At 38.0% G+C, this 21,763-nt stretch overlaps 2 protein-coding genes across 2 annotated transcripts; both read right to left on the reverse strand.

Annotated features, from left to right (window-relative positions):
* Positions 1-957: 957 nt before the first annotated feature.
* mrps23 (mitochondrial ribosomal protein S23) lies at positions 958-6,494 on the reverse strand. Its single transcript, XM_036564584.1, has 5 exons — positions 6,301-6,494; positions 5,003-5,185; positions 4,811-4,888; positions 4,008-4,131; positions 958-1,417 (listed from the first exon to the last, which is right to left on the reverse strand). The coding sequence occupies exons 1-5, from the start codon at positions 6,342-6,344 to the stop codon at positions 1,271-1,273; spliced, it is 576 nt and encodes a 191-aa protein (XP_036420477.1). The 5' UTR covers positions 6,345-6,494; the 3' UTR covers positions 958-1,270.
* Positions 6,495-10,631: 4,137 nt separating this feature from the next.
* LOC118804014 (nitric oxide synthase, inducible-like) lies at positions 10,632-20,961 on the reverse strand. The gene is made up of 26 exons (XM_036564608.1): positions 20,899-20,961; positions 20,622-20,732; positions 20,075-20,176; positions 19,740-19,888; positions 19,479-19,641; positions 19,289-19,380; positions 19,053-19,194; positions 18,787-18,926; positions 18,427-18,601; positions 18,223-18,324; positions 17,763-17,957; positions 17,469-17,554; positions 17,197-17,341; positions 16,937-17,041; positions 16,210-16,259; positions 15,946-16,120; positions 15,734-15,854; positions 15,332-15,410; positions 15,021-15,208; positions 14,207-14,373; positions 13,524-13,734; positions 13,305-13,392; positions 12,942-13,063; positions 12,570-12,718; positions 10,798-10,989; positions 10,632-10,690 (listed from the first exon to the last, which is right to left on the reverse strand). Exons 2-26 carry the CDS (start codon positions 20,679-20,681, stop codon positions 10,652-10,654), a joined length of 3,237 nt encoding a protein of 1,078 aa, XP_036420501.1. The 5' UTR covers positions 20,682-20,732; positions 20,899-20,961; the 3' UTR covers positions 10,632-10,651.
* Between the last annotated feature and the right edge of the window lie 802 nt (positions 20,962-21,763).

Genomic DNA, 21,763 nt, shown 5'->3' on the forward strand with positions numbered 1-21,763 from the left:
TGTTATAAAGCAAAACTTAAAGCTACACAGAAAAAAGTGTCAAATTTCTTTGCTTTTTATGTGTTTATCAATTTTCATGAACAAAATATATCAACAGTTATTATGTTTCTGTTGATGTAATATATTTTATTGGTGTGGTGCCAATATGCACATTTACATAAAGTCAATTTAAAGCTCTATATCTGGAAGTGTAAAGCTTTATCCTGTGGATGTCTGTGTAGTGCATCTCTTAATATAGTGTATTTGGGCTTTTTTTCAAGTAGCAAATGCATTTTTGTTTGTAACATTGTCAGTTTTAGAGCATTAGCTACAGCATTAATTCACAGGAAAGAACAAAATCTCCTGAACTGAAATAAAGCAATTACATTTACAGTGATTAATTTGTGTGCATAATTCACACAATGATTATTGTTGCATAATTATTGTCAAAAGTAAGCAAACTAAAAACATAAAAATTGAACTATATATTTTGTTTATGTGGAATTTTTTTTCTGTGCCTTCAGTTCAACATGCTATTTAGGTTGAGCCCTCAGGGTTTCAGTTACTGTCTTTCCTTTTTTCATGGGATGAAAATAAAGGAAATTTCTTAAATGAAAAAAGAAACAGCTTGATTTTTCTCTCCCTCTAAAATGACGTAAACACTGACAAACTGGTGATTATCTGAGTATTTATTGTCGTTCGTTTTAGGAACGTCAGTGCATAAACATACTTATTCTTCTGCTTAACAGTCAGCCAGTGCATGAGCTGATGGAGTTATTCATCCATTACAAGAGCTTGTGTGGTTTGTCTTTGATGAAAAACATTTAAAAATTGCAAATCCATATTTTGTGCAGTACTTAAATTCATAAATGTTCCTCAAATTTAATATAAAAGTAATCATTTTTTTACAGGTTATTTTGAACAATCAGTGGAAATTCCCTTTAAGGAACACCAACATTTACTACACTGGACACACGGTAATCTCCAAATTCTTTATTTTGTGTATATACAGCAAAGAGACTGAACATAAAGTCAAGGATTTTTCATTCAAATATCAGTATTCAAAACAATATTATTAGGACACTCATTAACTACACAACATGTTTACGATGGAACACAGAACATGCTGAAACGACTGATGTCAACTTCCGTTTTATTTTCCACACTTTCAAGACAGGATTAATAAGTTCATCAGTGAGCCCCAAATTCCAGACGCTGTCCCAGCAGCTCTTAAGCCATTCTTTTATCTCGGGCTGTCATACTTCTGAGGAATGGATGAACAGAGTCTTTGTCACTGTGATGCAGTGGAGCTGTCAGTGGTAACTGTCTGTGCCTGTTCTTCTGGAGCTTGTGTCTTAATAGCTGTGTGTTTCTGTTGCTCAGCCAACATCTCAGCCAGCTCCATGCCCAGCAGAGGATTCGTTTGTTCTGCTGCCACCTGGTGATCAGAAGCCAGACAGGATGAAAGGAAAATGTTGCTGCTGTTAAAATTGCCACTAAACTGAAACCAAAAAAACTGCAACTGAGCATTGCAGCTGTGTATATATAGTGAAACAGCACACTCTAGTGGAGCAAACAGAAATTACAATGACATGCCTGAAGCACAGCACAAAACAGCAATTTCCTGAACAATTTTAGATGTGAAGCACCAGATGGACCTGGACTGGATTCTTAGGACATTTGTGTTACCAGCTAGTGACCATCCCAGCATTCCATTCTCAAAAGGACAGGGCAACCTAAAGCAGTCATTGAATTTGACTGTGTAAAACTCTGCTACCTAGCGATGACAGACAGCATTACAATATGACTACTGTCAGTGGGCAGCAAGTCAGGGAGCACATTTGAATGGTAAATCAAGGTCTTCAGTCTATTAAACGAATGCAAAAATTTACTTTTTTAAAATTTTATGCCACTGCTTATGTTTTATTTATATGCACACATGAACGCTAACGTCTGTTATCGCATACAGATGCATACATACAGATGAAACTGTCAAGAACTTTCACGTAGTGCAGTTAAATCACACTGGCCAGACAAGCGTAATATACAGGTTTTCTTTATTCTAAAATAAGTGTTTATTTAAAATAGTGTCATATCAATCTATTACTCTCTGTTATTTTAATCACTGTCTTATGCAAAAGGCTTTGTTTTTCAGGCTGTGCTCTTTATATATATATATATATATATATATATATATATATATATATATATATATTTTCTTCATCTGCTACAATGCAAATTCAGCATTATTGTAGGCTAAATACAAAAATCGTTTTCTACCCATTTTGATTACAGTTGATTTTAGTGCAGTTTACAACAGCTTGTAGTGTTCACTTTATATCGTATACATAACAACTGATCCCCTAGCTTGTAACTCACATTTGGCAGGCTGGAGCCTGTTTAGAAGAGCACTATTAGCACTCAGATGGGTGCTTTGCATCAATGACAATGTGTGACAAAAACTCAAACTACCGTGCTATCTACAGATGTCGCTAACTCTGAAAAGGCTAAAATCTCACAATTAACTGTCAGACAAAATACTTTAGTATTTGAGTTCTGCTAAGGAATGGATCAAAGTAGTTTGAAATCCAAATACCACCAACATTATATATTGTGTGGCAATAAAGCAATCTTGAATCTACAACAAAGCTTATATCTAAAAAAGTCCATTTAGTTTATATTAATGTGGGATTTTCTTTTTAAACAAATGTGAACATTCACTATGAATTCTAACAAAACCTGTCACCTAGATTTGGCAGAAAATGACTGCCAAGAAAAAGGCCGAAATGTCTCTTTTTTTTCTACTAATTAACTTTTTACTAGCTAGCAGCTACATTAGCTGAGAAGAGCTAGTTAACTACAGATTTCATATTAATTTAGCTAACAGCTTTCTCTAAAATCTGGGCATTTTCACCTTCTTCATTTCCTACTTTTATTTATTTGCTATATGATGGATACTGTAGAAACCTTTTTACCTTAATCATGACAGTATACTGCAAACTAATGGTAGGTAACCAAGTTCCTCTCAGCATTTCTTAAAGTCCACCTGCTCAGATATATCTAGTACCTCTAAGCATATTACTGAACTCTGTGATGCTCTCTGTACAACAATGCCTGCTGTGTCAACCAGCACCAGATTCACACTGCTGTGCCAAGTTTGAACCGATTAATCTTTACACACTCTCTCAGACTCAATAACTGACCAGTTTCAATCAGCAAAGTGAGGCTGTACCACTTCAGGACAGAGTTGCTGATTTAACACTTAAACGGTTACAAATATAGACTCCAAACATTTATGGTTTGTCTGTACATTATTTGTTTATATGCATGGGATTTTTGCCTTCAGTCTTGTCATAAGTAAGTGAAGTGCATGCTCAGAGTAGTTGATATTATGGGCTTGGCAAGAGTTTTCCACTTTTTTTCGCCCTGGATCTGTGCAACGATCTTCATGTTGTCTTTCATAAGACTTGGTTCCAGAACATTAGAGCTGTAATACCTTTTATTAAACTGTAACTGAGCATGGTGGTGCATTCTTCTCTTTATGGTAATCTTTAACACGTACACTTACAGGATTTCAAATTAAATGTGCGGGAGTACAGAACTGAACCAACAATAATTATGTCACAGTCAAAACTCTTAAATTGTGCGAAAAAGGGTATGTGTGTGTGTGTGTGTGTGTGTGTGTGTGTGTGTGTGTGTGTGTGTGTGTGTATATATATATATATATATATATATACATATATATATATATATATATATATATATATATATATATATATATAGAGAGAGAGAGAGAGAGAGAGAGAGAGAGAGAGAGAGAGACAAGGTGAAAGGAGTCACTTAAAAAAAATAATCACAATGGAATATAATCCAATTATCTTCCCTGACTAAAGACATTGAAGATGTAGTCTTGAGAGAACCTCTCCACTGACAATGTTTGTACCCTGAAACGGAGTTCTACGCAGTCTTTTCTGAGTGTATGAACTGCAGTGTATGATGTGCTGTTATATAATATACACCAAACTTACAGCAGGACCGCCTCTCCTTCTGAGCACAATACCCTCGGCAAGAAGAGCTTTCCCCGTTTCTTCAAACAACATCTCCGGCTTCACGTCTCCTCTGCTTTCTAATTCACTGTACTTCTCCACAAACCTGCACAAACAGATTTCAGTTATAAGACAAGACAGTCCTTTATTAGTCCCACACTGGGGAAATTCACAGTGCTACAGCAGCAAAGGGAGAGCAAGGCACTCAAGAAAAGAATTAACAAAGTACTAACCTTATTAATTTGTTTACAAGGGTACAGTTTGTTACTTATTACCATATAAACAACATATATAATACTAGATTAATTTATCATACTAGACTAATTTATACTACTAGAGAACTACTCTTCAAAAAATTAAGAATATAAACATAAATAAAGTTTATATTGCACGTGAAAAAACTGCTGACTGAAAGAGAACTTCACTTTAGGTCTGAAATAAAGTGATATCACACTTAACCGATTTCAAATGTTCCAAAATGATCATTAGCATAAGTGACAGTACATCTCACTGTTATTTGGTGATGTCAACATTTTTTTTTTATCATTTTTCGGAAAAAAGCACACAATCACAACTGCTCAAATTATTCGTTTATGGAATTGCTTATTGACTACTAAGGATGGAAAACTACACACATGCAGTGTGCAGATGATAGGAGCTTCTAAGGGGATGTTGGGGTCAGTGGGATTGTTAGGAGTGATAAGGGTCTAATAACCAAAATACTCACTATTTAAAATGAGTAGTGTGTGTTACATGCAGTGGTTGCTGTATTAAACTCATCGTACCTCTGGCATGTTGACACAAAGTTGGTTTTAGTGAGATCAAACGCTTTAGGTCCACTTCCGTACATCTCAAAGAACTTCCTAATATCCAAACAATAGCAGACGTTCATCAGATAATTGCTCTTTTAAAGTTGAAGGTTATGACATCTCAGCTTGGCTCATGTAAACCAGCCAGATGAATCTGTGGTGACTTACGCTCGTATTTCATCTTCCTTGTAAAATATTTCAGGCACTGGGTCTTCTTTCTTTTGTGGCCGTAGACTTTTAGATGGTCTCACATACAGAGGGTCTCTCTTAGGAGGGAAAGCAGCGTACACGTCAAACCAAAGAGGCTTATCGGACTCTTTGATGACTCCAGAGCGCATCAAATCACGAACTCTTCACGAGAGACCGGAAAAGGAAAGGGGTGAAGCAAATATCTACAGTATTTAAGATATACTTTAAAATAAAAACAAAGTTTTAAAACACTGATGCAGTAAGCCGATCACTTGATTTTGCTACGGCATCGAAGGAATGAAGCGGATGCCAAGTTTAATGTGAGACTTTCCTTTACAAATAAAAATACTTCTACTCGAGTACATTTTTAAGAAATCGACTATTTACTATTTACATTTAATTGTACATTTCACAATCTTGTTTGTTCAACAAATTGAACAAGAAAAAAAGCTACAAGTAAAAGGTAAAAGAACTGCCTAATAATAACTGTCTAAACACCTAACAATAATCATCATCATGATTATAACACAATAAATATTGTATGATGTTATACTTTAGTATAAAACTATAAAATAAAGGTCTTGCACAGAATAAAGGATATTTTTTTAATGCTCAAAAATACTTGTGAACACAATGATTTTATTCAGTATTCGGCATGCAGTATTGCACTAAATCCAGTTAAAAGGGACTAATTCTGCTCTCTATGTGTTGTCATATTGTCCAGCCCTAATAATTAGTCCTGTTTAATTGAATTTAGTGCAGCATACTGTGTAAAATGTTGAATACAAACTAAACTAAACAAACTTAATATCATGAGATATAGAGTATAGTTAAAAACCTCTTGAAGTATCTTGATATGACATTTTTGCCACATCACCCACCTCTAATTAGAATTAAGTTAATATTTGAGGAAAATCCATTAATATTCTACATTTGTGAATGTAATATTTAGAGACAATATTAAGAAACAAGATAACTTTCTCTTTCATTTCTATCACTCTGCATGATGTGTTCAACATAGTGATGACAGATCTAAGAAGAGACTAGAAGGAACAACAACTAAAATGTAAGTGAACCAAGGACTTTTCACTCTCCTTCAGTGCAGAATGAGCAGAATGATCTAGTCTAGCTAGATGTCAGAATCCCTCAAACAGAGGACCAGAACAGTCTGTAACAGTCTTCACTGTGTTTGCTGACAGATGCTGCTGCAGCTCTAAGGTTAGCTTAGTTAACATAGCCAAGCAGCTAAACCGGCCCAGTGCAGTTCAGATACACACCGAGTGAAGACAGTGCCGAACTTCTCCAGTCTGCTGCCGGCCATCGCGTGGTTATGAACGCTGACAGGATCTGCAGCGTCTCGGTTTATTCTTTAAACGCGCACATGGAATGAAAACAGTCAGACAGTGACACAGAGAGGTCATCAGCCCTCCACCAGCGTGGCCCTCTCCGCCCCGTGGAACCACAGTCCGCTGTGCTGCCGTACTGTGTCCCCCATATACAACCTGCACCCCAAAGACCCTTTGGTGACTGTCGTGTTTGCCCGATTTAAACTCATATAACAGCTGTACAAGCCAGGCTGGATTAATCGGTTTATTATTTTAGTATTACATAGAAACAATATTCTAAATGCCATTTCTACTTTGGTTGAACTTAATTACGTGATGTACAATTGGATGAACGATGTAACGTTAGCTAAATGTGATTCAAACGTTTAAAATGATCTTCGTAAACGTTTTCATTTTTGAAGTTGCTCTTTTCCACGGCTGTGTTCGATCGGTTCTACTGAAAAAAATCTATTAATAGCTGATAAAGGGAAAAACGTGCAGTGCAAGAGGACCACACGGCTGAAACTGTGGTCCCACATTATTGTCTTGTTGTTGGTTTGTTTAGCGTTTGTTATTTCTTTTACTGACAGCATTTATTTTTTCATTTCATAATATATATAGCTGGTTTTAGTAGCCCAATTGTTTATTATTTCTTTTGCTGACAGCATTTTTTTCATTTCACTTAAAAATATAATAATAATAAGAATAATAATAATAATTAATAATAATATATATTGCATATATTTTGGGCTCAGTCTTTTTCGTTTGTTTCAGGCGCGTCTGAAGTGGAGTTTCTGACTTGATTCGTCCAATGAGGTCGCGAGGGGTGCAGGATTTGAAGGGTGGTGAAATATAACGCACCACCCCGGCGACTCTTCTTCTTCATAACATTGCTGGCGGCTCACAGCCAATCACTCACTGCAGCGCCCCCTGTCGAACTATAAACGTAGTTTATGAAAAAAGGCCAAACTAACGCGACGCTGGACTTACATTACTTTAAGGTGACCAGATCTCTGAAATGACGGTCAAAATATCATCAAAATATCCAATGTTTTATCTACTGAATAAAGGGGGGTTGTGTTATGAAGAGCTGGATGGTGATTGTAGAGTTGAAGTGATGACACCAACACATGATCTTAACATAAGGGAACAATTATTTTTTTGCACCAGCACAAAGAGCACACAGGGGGTCACTGTCAGGGTGAATTGTGTGGGTGGTGATGACCTTTCTGCTGGTATGTTCAGTAAAGAGCTCTTTCTCACAGCAGATCATAGCACCCCCTGTGTTTTACTCTCTATGATACATGTTTCCTATTCACTGAAAATTATGCAATTTATATTTAAATATTATAAACATATATACCCCGCAACCCAGAAGGATAAGTGGCTTAGAAAATGTATATATATATATATATATATATGTGTATGTGTGTGTGTGTGTGTGTGTGTGTGTGTATATATATACACATACACTGATCAGACATAACATTATGACCACCTCCTTGTTTCTACCCTCATTGTCCATTTTATCAGCTCCACTTACTATATAGGTGCACTCTGTAGTTCTACAGTTACAGACTGTAGTCCATCTGTTTCTCTGCATACTTTGTCAGCCCCCTTTTACCCTGTTCTTCAGTGGTCAGGACCCCCATGGACCCTCACAGAGCAGGTACTATTTGGGTGGTGGATCATTCTCAGCACTGCAGTAATACTGACGTGGTGGTGGTGTGTTAGTGTGTGTTGTGCTGGTATGAGTGGATCAGACACAGCAGTGCCTGATAGGAGTGTATATATATACATATATATATTTGATAGCAGTATAACCTAACATACATGCATAAGGAGCAGATAAGGGGATAAACAGGGGAATTTTAACCACTGCGCACTCTCATTGCAACAGAGCTGTTACACAAGCTGTAAAAACCAAATTTAATTATAAAATTAGGAACTAAAGTTCCAGCACTGCTCTAAAAAGAACCACATATTGTCACAGACTGTCAGCTTAATCTGGTTTAATCTTGTCATATTAAGTAAAAAATATGAGAGAATGCTCAGAGAACAACTGGCATCCATACTCACACATTGCACCTTAACATTCCACCTTTATGCAAGTCTCGAGCAACAGCAAGTAAAAGTGTTCTAAAATGCATACAACAATATTTTATTTGCACCAAGAACACAACCAGTATGTGATTAAATGCTTATATGATTCAATAAATGTTTTTATTTCGAAAACTGGTACAAGTAAAACATCTTCTGAGTCTTCACCTTCCCTGCTGAAAAAGGATGAATGGTTTTGCTTTCTAATGGGAATTGGCTTAATAGTTTCCAATAGAGACTACTAGGTTCTTGTAGAATCCATTAGACCCTATTAGGAAACTATCAAATGCATTTAGAATCAGCCACTGGTCACCTGTTAAACCATTAGGATCTTTTCAATTGTGATATTAACCCATTAAAAAGCCAAAACCCATTACAAAACCATCAGGAACCAGCAAAAACACTTAATGGTTTCTGTGGGTTGGTGGGGGGCGAGAGGTGAGGCTGCACTTTTCTCTTTACTCTGTTGGCCAAAACAAGCACAACACAAGACATCTGTCCGTCTGCTCTGCTGCAGGACTTTCTTAGGACTTTCCGGTATGTTTTTAGTTCACAGTTAAAAATGGGGACATTTCCGGGGACAGGCCACCAAAAATGGGCACTGTCTCTGGAAAACGGGGACGTCTGGTCACATTACTTACAGTAACATAAGGAAAACATATCTGCATGTGCTTTTCTATACATGAGATGTATGGAAAGATGAATAGTTAATTAACTAAATAAATAAAAATCGCCTCACCTGCACTTTGCTCCATCTCATCTTACCCCCAAAATCCCCCCAGGTCCTTCTCCTGCCTTCAACAACTCACCTCTATCAACTGAGATAGCTAGGAACTGGTCCCCTTCACTCAGTTCCATTTAAAGTTTTGAGGTATTTGTTCATGTTATGTTGGAACAGCATATGGTTGCTCTGCTAAAAAAACAGCACAGACCATAAGAAGATCCCAGCCGGCTCTACTCAGCCTCCACTGCCAGGTGTCTGTCTACACACCACAAAGCCTGAACCCAGAGCCGTATTCTTTTTTTTCTTTCCTCTTACCACTTCAAATGAGGTGTAGTTTTGTTTTTGCTATTTTGGGCTACTTATTCTTGCTAAACTGTCTGCTGTTTTTGTCAGCAGGGCTGCTTTACCTTTGTTCACGCTTCTCACTTTGAAACTGCATCATTATATTGTTTTTTTATTATTATTTCCTGATTCTCAGAGTTTTTGCTACCTACTTTTGTGTCTGCATGAGTCATTATGTTATTAAAGTATTACACTGAAATAGCATGACTGGTCTGTGAGCTGTATGACAGTTCATTGTGGACAGGCAGTATCAGTATTTTGTAATGCATGTATTTGAATGATGTCCAGGAGTCAGGAAGTGTTCAGTAAAAATGCTTTATTTAAAATTAAATGATCATCAAATTTTATTAAGACAGGTTTAGGTTGCAAATACTAGGCTACATTTATTTGAAGAGCAAAGCCTGAATTTGTCACTTTTTGCCATTAATAGACTTATTTATTTATTTATTGTACCAGTACAGCGGCATTCATTAAAGCCTGGATAATCAGACGAAACACAAAAGAATGCTCATTTTCTTCTTTGCAAACATTAAACTTGGAAGAAGCACAGAACAGAATATTTGATACAAAATGTTGTAATTATTAATATGGGAAAAAGTCAGAAACAATGTGAACCTGTAGTGAAGGCCTGATGGCCCTAATAAGTCAGTCAAGGGCCCTGTTATTCTAGTGCAAAGAGCGTACTGCAAAGAAACATTTACAGATTAAATTAGACAACAAAAAATATAACTTAAGAACTATACATCTTAAAGAATGCAAACATATATATTATATTCAATGAACAAATTAATATGATAAAGGGACAACAGACGTAGTCTGTGGCTTAACATACATTGCACACGTCATGTTCTGTGACGCATAAGACTGTGTCACTGACAGATGAGGTAAAGAAAGAGAGGAAAAAAAGGAAAAAAGAAGGATATAAGATCCTCGTTTGTGGGTAACATCACTACCTACTTCTTCATTTACCATTTTCCATCTCTGCTGCCATCTGGAGGGCAAAAAACATACTGCAGCAGATGGAGGAAACAGTACAGTGGGTGGGGGGCACGGGGGGGGGCATACACAAGAACAAATAAATAAATCTCAGATTTTTAACTAAAACCTTCTTTGATTCTAATCTGACTGATAGCAGATCTATGCTCCAAAGATGTCCTCGTGGTACCTCTTCTCAGCCTGTGAAGGGAAAAAATAAAATCATCTGTGAATTTAGCCTGAGGAACATTCAGCATCTGTACATTCAAACAAACATTAAGCAGGTCAGTAATGCCATGAGTGGTCACCTTGAGTTGTTCCAGATATTCTCCAGCCTCTGCCAAAGTTATGCCCAGCTGACTGACCACGATCTCCTGTATGGTGTGTGCTACGTCCCGGGCCATGTTCATGCCCCCACACACATACACATGACCGGCGTTCTGCAGGGCCTGCCAAACCTCCTCACTGAGCTGCTTCTTCAGGACATCTTGAACATATACCTGGACCAAAAGGGAAATTATTAAGGGTAGGTTTAAACAATTGGTCCTTTAATCGATACCACAGATGGCAATCGCGTTTGAATGTGATAACTGCATTAAAGGGCCCATGTTCAACATTTTCTTTGTATTTCATGTATTACATGTGAGGTTTTATGGGCTGAAATAATTATAATTCATTCATCATAATCATAAAGAACTATTTCTAATCTGATTTTGTCCCTTGGAATTAAACAGGTCATTTTGTTACTGTGCCTTTAAGACTGATATATACAAATATGCTCCATTCTGATTGGCTGCCCTGTATCGTGCCATATTCAGAAAGCAGTCTGGGCTGAAACATGTCTTATAACATCAACATGAATATATGGGGCTAAACTGCTGTAGGCTAAATTATAATTTGTATTTAAATTCACTGATTCTTGTGACATCACAAAAATAATGAATTCAAACCAGGATATTTCTGCAGCTTAGTTGTCATATATGAACTGGAGAGTGAACAGTATATTTTAGAACTTTAACAATGCTTATATACTACATCAAACTCTTTCATTAAAAGAAAAATCAGTTTTCCATGAGATGGGCCCTTTAGGTATTACAGTCAAAGAAATTCAGTGAGAAATTCTGGTTAATAAGCACATGTTTACAGTTCTCATTGAGGTTTCAGAATAAGCTCTGATATCCTTTCTTTTGTGCTGTGTTACTGTGCTATTTAAGGCATGCCTGCACATTTTGATGAAAAGATGATGTGATATAAGCATACACACTTTTCAGTTGGGGTTCTATAGTGGGCTTACAGACCCCCGATAAGGACAAGCTGAAAAACTGCATAATCTGGAGCTTTTTCTATTGTGTATGGCATAATGTTATCTAGAAATGGACACAAGGATGTCAGATAAACAAAACAGTAGTAGCAACCACCCTGATATAGATTCAATATGTCATACAGTGTCAGAAAGCACATGGGCAAGTCTGAGATTACTTAACAGCTCAACATGGTTAGATGCAAATGGGTGCTAATGTGGGCATGCAGTTAACACAGTGCTAATTGCTGGCTATAAGCTTCCATTCTATTATCAGTGTTAGCTACGACTTCATAGCTCTGCTGCAGAACTAATGAAGCAGAATTCAGATGCTAAACAAGTTTTGGCTGATCAACTACATTTTGAGTAAAGGAGAAAATGTGGAACCAATTCATCTCTCATGTATGCAGTCATATGCAAAAGTTTGGGCAGCCCTGATCGAATTGATGACTGTTGAAGTGAAAACAAGTGCACATCCTCTACAGAGAACACACTCCTGCACATTTTAATGCACAATTACTGTTTATTCGCTGGGATTAACATATGTGAAAATTAAATAAAACATACATGTGGCCTGTGCAAAAGTTATGGCACATTTTGTATTTTATGTTTTGTTTTTTCCATGTTCAACTCAGAAAATGAAATGTTATATTTAAGTTTGTCACCTGTAGAGGACTTGTTAACTTACTTTCACTTAGAAAACCAACAAAATATGTAACTTGACTGAGTTGTTGGTGGTTCAGAAATTGTTGTTGGTGAGGCGTGAAGTTGGAGAAATACCTTGGGGTGACCAGACTGGCGAGAGTACGCTGGAGTGATGCTCTTCAGAGTGCCATTTTCTCTCATGTCATAAGTCTCCTCCTTATACAGATGATCTGTGTCTGCATCACGACAGCCAAACACCAGCATCATTGGACTCTCTTTCAGACCTGCAATGAAACAATTTCACACACCACATTTTATTCTAAAGTCTAACATGTTTGTAAGCTCATTTGCAAAGTCAGAATCTCATTATGACTGTTTTCAGTACATACAAATGTTATAAGTGAACCTTAAGTGAATAGATTACATACAAGAAAATTCATTAATTGTTTCTGTCATGTCTGTATTTCAGATTTCAGACTGCTTGTCTAAGTACAGAGCTGTGAGTACCTGTCTTTTTCATGTCATGGAAGCGCTGCTGCCAGAAGCTGCGGAAGGGGGCAATGCCACTGCCAGCTCCGATTAGGATAGTAGGAGTGGTGGGGTCTGGTGGAAGGTGGAACCCACTGGACCTGAAATAAACAATAATAGATATACATTAAAGAAAATATACTCTGTTTTTTTATTATTGATGCCAAACATTGTACTTTCTCAATTGCATATTTGCTTCCCAGACACAGATTAAACCTAAGGCTGAATTAAAATGGACTTTTAATGGCAAAACATCACTGTGATTACAATGAAGTCCAAGACTGAGTTTAATCCATGTCTAAGAAACCGGCCTTTAAAATATAGAGGCATCCAGGTAAGTACCCATGAATAAAACAGGGAACCGTCTGTCCTTCTTTGAGGATGTTGAGCCACGTGCTGCAGACACCATGATGCAGAGGGCCCTTTCCATCTGTGGAGAGAAAAGAAAGACCTTAGGGTGTTAATTATGTAGTTTTCCAGTGCGTTGTGTCAGCCTGAGACCACATCACTCTTCTATTTAAGCTGTGCATGGAGGCTACAACAGTGTAGATTCTTCTTTACCCTGGGTGTGGTAGTTGACCACAGACACAGTAAGGTGGAGCTCATGTGGGTGGAGGTCAGGGGAGGAGCTGACAGAGTAGAGGCGGGGCTTCAGCAGAGGCAGCTGAGTGAGGAGGAAGGCTGGAGAGACCTCCAAGGAAGGGAACTCCTCCAGAACATCCAGGAAGTTGGGCCTACGGAATTCTTTCCATTCTGAGTAACTCTTGAAGTCCTACAGAAAGATGCCACAACATCTTAGCCCTGTGCTAACATCTTTAATAGAGTAGCCCAGTGTTTTTCAGCTGAAACTCTATCTGCTGCATGTGTAGCATACAGTTGATTACCACTAACAATCATTTCAACACATTTCTATGTACTTAATAAAGAACAGGAAGCCTCTTCACTCATATAATAAAACCCATTGTGCAGTTGCTGAATTCTGTCAGTAAATATTTCTTGGTATCACATATCTTTATATCACACGTTCATTAATTCTTCAGTCAAATTTTTTGGTATTTCAAGCTGTACATCTCTATTATTTGTTACTTGGACTACTTCTCCAGGAAGGTAAAAGGGAATGCGTTGAAGTCTGTGATCAATGGTACAATACAGATGTTGAGGATAGTGATTAGACTGAAAAACGCTAGAATATTCCTTCAGTGATAAAGTCTGTATTCTTCACATTAAATGCAGACTCATCTTACCGAAGCTAAAGCCAGCAGGCGTTGTCGGTCGTCTTCCTTCTTGGTTATTTGTGAGAGTTTGCGCAGGAAGCCTTGGGATGGTGGAGTGGTGATATCCAGGAGGTATGTAAGAGCCTGGGTCAGCGAGCATGCTGGGATACGATCATTGATCTGCCATCCTGCACCACCTGCAGGAAACAACAGAAAGGATCCCTGGTTATATACTGGTATTCTCCAGTGCTTGATTATTAAAGGGCCCATAACCTACATTTCTCTTGTATTTGATCTGTTCACCCGAGGTTCACTTATAACATTTGTATGTAACGAAAACAGTCTGATATATGTAAATAACCTCTGTTCTGATTGGCTGCCCTGTATTGTGCCTCATTCAAAAAGCAGTCTGAGCTGAAACACACCTTATAACTTCAGTCTGAATGGGTGCAGCTAAACTGCATCAGGTTGAATCGGTGGTATTTGTGATATCACAAAAACAGTGAAATCAAAACAGCCTGTTTTTGCAGCACGGATGCAAAAACAGTATATGAATGGTATATTTTGAAACTTTAACAATGTTTAACTTGTGTACAAGTAAATCTAGTATGTGATAATAAACTTATCCATACAAATGCATTCTTTTGTATCAACTGTAACAAGATTGGACAAGCTTTAGAGAAAGTTGGCAAAATTCTGAGGGGGGATAAATATGTGATGGATAAACTAAGAAGAAAGTTCACTAGCTTTGTTTTAGCTAGCTTGCTGAGTAAGCATCATTGTCTATAGGTGCCAAGAGAGAATGCACTTGTGGACAGAGCATAGTACATAGATAGACTATTACCAGACGAGTCATGGAGGTGCTCAAGGCGGAGGCTCTGATTGGTGGGAGGGGCATTGGGGAGGTGCTTCAAAATGCCAGTAACCAGCTCAGGTGAATTCCCTGGGAAAACGCCCACATGGTCTCCTGGAGCGTAATTCAGAACTTCCTTTCCTCCATCAACCTCCAGCTCTACCAGGATAGTAGAGCGTCTGAAAACAAGGGCAAGAAACAAGATAAATCAGTGAAAATTTGTAGATTAAAACTGGAATAACGTCCTTTGAAAGCAGTACAAGTACATTTATCTGACGATAGTGTCAGGACTAAGAACAAACCTTGACTGAGGACACTGGAGGTTCTTCCTCCTCTTCAGTTTCATGGAGAACACAGTCTTAGAGTGCAGTGCTGATAGAGCTGTGAGAACAGACAGTATATCTAGAAGTTTCCTTCATATACATTACAAATACAAGGACTGTTAACATTTATCACATACTATCACATCACCATTACACAGCCCACAGTTTATACCACTCTGAGTTATACAGCTTATAAAAGATTCACAAATAAAAGAATGTAATTATATAAATGAGTTTTGTAGATGCAGGGAAATGAAATGTTGACCTTGTTTTAATTGGTCACTGATAGCATGTGAATGTGCATAAAATTACTGGCAAACATTAGAGCACATTGAGAGGAGGTTTTCAATATTTTGCTGTAGATAATGTCCGAGGGGTTACCTGAGATGCTGTCTAGGTTTGAGCTGTCAGGCTGAACTCTGTGCTTCTGAGGGTCCCAGTTGTCTGTTAGATGCTCAGCACCTGATAGCTGACCCTCAATGCCAAACTCCTTACATGCAGCCTGGAGACAGTTTTCAGAAAGAGGCAAATGCAGTTACAACTAAATGTGCCGGTGTTTGGTTGTCATTAAAAGATATTAGTGCCTCACTAACCTTAAACGCAGTGCAAGCCCAGGCAGAGAAAGCCTCTTCCTGCCCATTCAGCTCATCTCCTTCTCCTATGGAGGTCACACGCTTGGCTCCCAGCTCTGCAAACTTGTCATCCACAGCATGGGCAAATGCACAAAACTGCGGGTACATTCGAGAACCCAGACCGAAAACGCAGTACCTGCATCATGAAATGAAGTCAGAACAGCTGTTTTCTATAGTTGCTGGTTGTAGTTTTGACCATTTGTGTCAGCTCTACTCAGTACTAACCTGATGCTATTTTGGAGGGTTTTCATGCTCATGAGCTGCTTCTGGAAAGTCTGCAGAAGGAAGAAAAACTATTATGAAGCTAAACAGATCTATATTGCCTATATCTAATGTTCTTAGCATAGGTCTATCTGGCATATCTGCAGGGCTGCTTCTTGCTATAAGTGGTTTAAGCAGTCGCTTAGGGTCCTCAAGTTATCAGAGGACCACTAGTATGTATTTTTTAAATATATGTGAGATTATTTCTGCTTAGATTTGTGCAGAATCCACAGATTTTCGTATATCTTTTTCTTTATCAAGGAAAATTAAGTGTTAATTCTTGTTTTATTCTTGCATACAAAACAATGTAAATAATGTAACTTAGAGCCCCCAAATGTTTAGTCCTGCATTTAACTTTTCAAAGCGTCTTAGCACTTACACTGTGAACTAAAGATGCCTTAAATATCCAGTAAGTTACTCAAAGAACAGAAAAATACATCTTAGGTACCATGAAAAAAAAAATCTCATTAAATGAGGTTGCTGGAGGAACCCCTGATAATCTACAGGCTCTTGCAAGAGTTACGTCAAGCACCATGCCTTTGCTTTAGGTTCCTGGAGAAGTGAGTATTTATAGTAAAGCTACTGCCCTGACGTGGTCTACTGGAAATCTACTGGAAATTTGGACTTAATATATGAATATGGACTAAATATGGATAATAAAGCTACCAGTGCTTAGACAATTGGTTCATACCTCTCCATTCCCTGGTGATTCTCCATTGCCAAAGGTGCTGGTCACCACCATCAGGAGATGCTCTTTCTCAAGCTCTCTGAAATTGTAGTCCTCCATGCAGAGTAGCTGTGTCAATAAATATTTATTTAGCATTTAAGTGATATCTCTCAGATCTCTGAACTGTCTCACAATCAACTTTGGTTTGGTTAAATAACTCAAAAAATCAAAAGAACCTCAATGAGTATCTAGAAAGGATGTATCTGATAGGATGATTCTCTTACCCTGGGGTTGAAGGCGCAGCTGAGCACTGACTTCAGCTTCTTGGCAAAAGTCTGTGATTTTCCTGTTTCTGTGGCATAAAGAATGGTGCAAGGCACTCTGTTCCCCAAAGCCTTTAGCATGAGTATTTGTGAGAAGACCACAGCCCTGGAGAGGCAGAATTACAATGTGGTCAGTATCACTAATGTTTTTAATCAAAGCGTCATCAAATAAAATGCTTAAAGAGCAAAAGGAATAGCATCACTGTAGAATACACAGCATTATGGTGTCTTACTTTGTCAGTGCTTTGAAGCTGATTCTTTTTCGCTTCTTCAGTCCTTTCTCCTTATCCTTCCAGACGTATGTTAACCAGGGATCACTCTTCAAAACAACAACAAAGTAAGTTAGCACAAGGAAAACACACATATAAAACATACTGACATAAATTTGACGCATCCCTCACTAAATACATGTACCAGTGTTGTTTTTGACGTCATATGAGGCCATCATATTGTGAAATAAGCTCAAATTATCCTTTACATTTATTGCAATTCTAAAGCTTTTCCTCAAAGTATAGAGAGAGTGATACCTGGTAGTAGAAGAATGGGGAGAGGATGTAGCTGATCATCTCCTGGTGGAACACTGGGGTCAGAGAGCCAGACATTGGGGGCACCAGCCAGACCCAGTCAGCGGGACAGCCCCCACGCAGACGCACTTCAGTTTCCATGTGCTTAATGAAGGACTCAGCCGCAGAGTGGTGGTCAGTGATGGTCACCTTGTTTTTCTGCACCACAAGAGAAAGATGTTTTTAAAACCTGAGAACTACTTTTACAACTAATTATATCTTCTGATAAGTAAACCATCCTCTATTGTCACTGCATTCAACAATATAAGTAAATTTTGTATTATATTTTCAATATCTTACTTTTTTGTGCATGTAATATACATCCAAATATAGGAACTGCATCCAAACATTCATGCAACTTAGCAATAAATGTGAGCTTTGTATTTGTTTTGCTCACAGGAATATCAGTACATAGACACTGTACCTGGAAACTGTGAATCACAGCAACATTGATGGCAACCAGAGCCTCATCCTTCCACAGGGAAGACAGCTTGTGTGTCTCCAAGCCCATATGTCGACCAACTTTCTGTAGAACACACGGCAACAAAAGTAGAAATGAGTTAACATCATATCCTAAATATCACGCTCCACTCCTCATTGTACTAGTGAAATGAAGTGCTAAAATGACCTCCAGGATGTTGTAGCGCTGTGGGTCACAGAAGTCCCTCACGCCGATCTCAGTGCCCATGTACCAGCCATTGAAGGGGCATGCTGTAAACTCAAGACCACCAATCTCCAGTAACATGTTGGCCACAGCAGGCAGGGCATACCACCTGAGGTTCAGATCTTTGAACCACTCATACCTGAATTTAATAAAATTATCATGTTAGCATGGATGCTGGAGAAGAGATGTCACTGACCATAATGTACATGTTGATAACTCTTCAGTATCTACCTTATCAACATATAATTTGTTACTAGCTGCAGTGTCTCCTGACCAATAACACTGTTTCATTTAAATAGAAGGCTTGCATCTGTGTGCACTTACTGAGGATGCTCCATCTGAACCTCTAGAATCAACTCAGGAGGAACCTCAAATAGCTCTGGATCCTCTCCATTAGCCTGCAGGATGAGTGGCAGCACATCAAAGAGGCCATACTTTGGTGTCCATCCAAGCTGGACACAAAGCTGTTGGAATGCAGAGATGTGGCATTTCAGCAAAGTAATACACTGGGCCAGTTTCACGTGAAGAAATGGCCCTGTGTTATAACAACAAAAGTCAAAATCAGTTGAACTGTGACTTAATATGGATACCTCTGTGAATTCCACATTGGCAGGATCCCCTATCACACTGCCATCTTCCATCTGATAGCCAGCATATCTGATGAGCTGACTGTTCCAGACACGGAAATCATGCTCTCCATCAGTTCTTTGTGGAAACACAGTGATGGCTGATCTGTAAAATAAACAAAGACATAAACACAGAGGTAAATATTGCTCTTAGACATTGAACGACATCATATTACATTAGCCAAGATAAAACATTTCACCTTAAATTGCCTCCATTTGTGGCAAACTTCATGTGAGAACACAGGAACTGGAACATTTCCTTGGCAGTTTTGCATTTGCGTGCATCAAATAGCTGTAGAGGAAAACATTTCACGCTGTTATTCACATTTAATGATGCATAACCTTGTAGAAGGTATAATAGCATCATAAAGGCAAACAAATATCTGGTACCTGTAAATTGGCCCACTGAATCCTGCCAATGCATCTTGGAGCATTCCTCCAAGCCTGTTTGGCCCCGAAGGTCAGTTCTTCCGTGGTGAGCTGATAAGTTCCTGTGGCATCAATCTCTCGGGCCACCTCATCAACACGGGCCAAGTGCTCCTCTATTTTAGACCTGCGTTACATGTTAACAGTCAAATCAAAAAGAGCTCTGCATAATAATTCAAACTACAATGCAATTCATAAGCAGATGTGAAATTAAGGGAGGCCTACGTTTTGAAGGATTTGTAGTACTGGTTGATGAAGTCGATGGCCTGAGTAAGAAGCTCGTTGGGGGCCAGTGGGGCAACAGGGGGGCTGCGGGTCAAACTTTTTGGATTCATAATTGAGCCTTCACACACTTTGGGTTTACAGAGCTGATTCTGGAAGAGTAAACAGAGTATTTTATCAGATATTTTGAGCAAATTTCAGAAAATGTACAAAATAGTAGTCTTTTTTTTATTTTAATTAGATTTATTAAGCCAGCTGCCTAAAAAAGTTTTTAGATTACATTGCTTTTTTCAGTTTTTCGGTTTTTGACTCCACATTGTATAACATGTAGAACATACCTTGACAGCTCTGTGATAAAGTGTGTCCTGGTGGCTGGAACCACTCTGAAAGTTCTTCATATGTATTGCCATTGGGCATCGACTGATCTTGTTCTCCCTGACCTGAAGGGGACAATGACCATTAAACCAGCAAAGGTTTCTCAACAAATGTGTGAAAGTGTATAAACAAATGTATATATAAACATGTGTGAAAACACATAGACCCAAAAAATAGTCACCTGCCATGAAATATCATGATAGGATGAATCAGTCTAGCTGATAAACTAGCATAACAAATGAACTATATATTAATATTACACTTACTAACATTTACTTTATTTATTATGTACCCTTTCATGATTCTTTTATTACCGCTTGATTTTATAGCCTGTGTAAAGCACTTTAAATTGCATATGAATTTGTGCTGCGTAAGTAAAGCTACTTTACCTTGCATTTACCACTAACTGGACATCAGCAAAACACCTCTTTACGCTGGGTCCATCATTCTTAGTGGATGAGTTTAGCACAGAGGGTGACCAACTTCAAAAGTCTTCAAATCTTTACTCACCTTATTAGCCTCAGTCTGAGGGAGCTCCTCTGCGCTGTCTTCAATGATCTTCTTCCCCATGCTTAATTAATATATAAGGTCACTGTGATGATGAATCAGTCTGGTGATAGGCTAAAAAAGTATATTTAATGCAGTTTAGAAAAGATGGAGACATTACAGTAGGTTACAACCTTCATTTGTCATTATCATTTAAGTCTATTCTACAATATAAAACATAATTAAATATGTTATTTAAATCCAGACTAAAAAAAACAATGAAAATAAAAAATCATTTTACCTTTACACCGTTCAGGTAGCAGGCTTCCTTCAGAACCTACTAGTAACGATGCTGGTAACCCATAGCAAGTGTTTGCCAACCTGGTACCTTTTATAGGCTGCTCCTTCTTCAGATTTTGGGGAAGGTCGAGTTCTGTCTCATAACATTGGGCATCATTCCAAGTGGGAGGAAAGAACTTTCAATATTAGTGTCTTGGTTCCTGATTCCTATTATCAAACTCTGGAATCTCTACAGCAGGCTCAATTAGTTTCACTTCTTTCACACTACAAAGAGAAACACGTCAGTGAAGACAGCATGAGGATGTTCATACCTTTAGTGTTTTTTTCCATTTTCTAAGTGTAATTGTACACTGCCAAAAAGAAAACATCCATTACATTTTTCTTAATTCTTTGACATAGCAGACAGTCTGTTCTAGAGTATTACATTACTGAGACACCACAAACAACATGGAAAATAATACAACATCACATACAGTCATCAGAAACAGAACCTTACATGAAGAAAATGGTAACTTTTAGGAGAGGGGAAAAACTTTCTGAACTTTTAATGAAGATAATGTAACAAGATTCTGTTTCATGTAATCATGGAACATTTCTGCTTGTTCATTTATCATGAGGTTTTATACAAAATAAAGGGTGGCTGGTGATTTCAATTATGGCAGTTTAACCTTTATTTTCAGAAGAAGCAAGACAAATATCTTAGATGAGGATGCTCTATTTCCAGCCAAAGTTCTGAATAGCAATAAAAAAGCCATGACCCAATCACCAAAAACTATCTATAGAACTCCCAGCTCACTCATATTGAAAAAAATATATTCCAAATGTATTTATGAAAATATTTTTGCAATGAATAAAAATGTCAAAAA

Source organism: Colossoma macropomum, unplaced genomic scaffold (assembly GCF_904425465.1).
Source record: "Colossoma macropomum unplaced genomic scaffold, Colossoma_macropomum, whole genome shotgun sequence".
NCBI classification, from domain to species: domain Eukaryota; kingdom Metazoa; phylum Chordata; class Actinopteri; order Characiformes; family Serrasalmidae; genus Colossoma; species Colossoma macropomum.

Excerpts from the sequence above, each read along its gene's own strand:
- mrps23 (XM_036564584.1), bottom strand. The coding sequence starts at position 6,344 with ATGGCCGGCAGCAGACTGGAGAAGTTCGGCACTGTCTTCACTCG. Across the intron at positions 5,186-6,300 it reads TTCGGCACTGTCTTCACTCG|AGTTCGTGATTTGATGCGCT; the intron begins GTGTGTATCTGA and ends TCTCTCGTGAAG. Across the intron at positions 1,418-4,007 it reads GAAGGAGAGGCGGTCCTGCT|GTGGCAGCAGAACAAACGAA; the intron begins GTAAGTTTGGTG and ends TCTGATCACCAG.
- LOC118804014 (XM_036564608.1), bottom strand. The coding sequence starts at position 20,681 with ATGGGGAAGAAGATCATTGAAGACAGCGCAGAGGAGCTCCCTCAGACT. Across the intron at positions 20,177-20,621 it reads CTCAGACTGAGGCTAATAAG|GTCAGGGAGAACAAGATCAG; the intron begins GTGAGTAAAGAT and ends TGTCCCCTTCAG. Across the intron at positions 18,602-18,786 it reads GTTCAGATGGAGCATCCTCA|GTATGAGTGGTTCAAAGATC; the intron begins GTAAGTGCACAC and ends TATTAAATTCAG.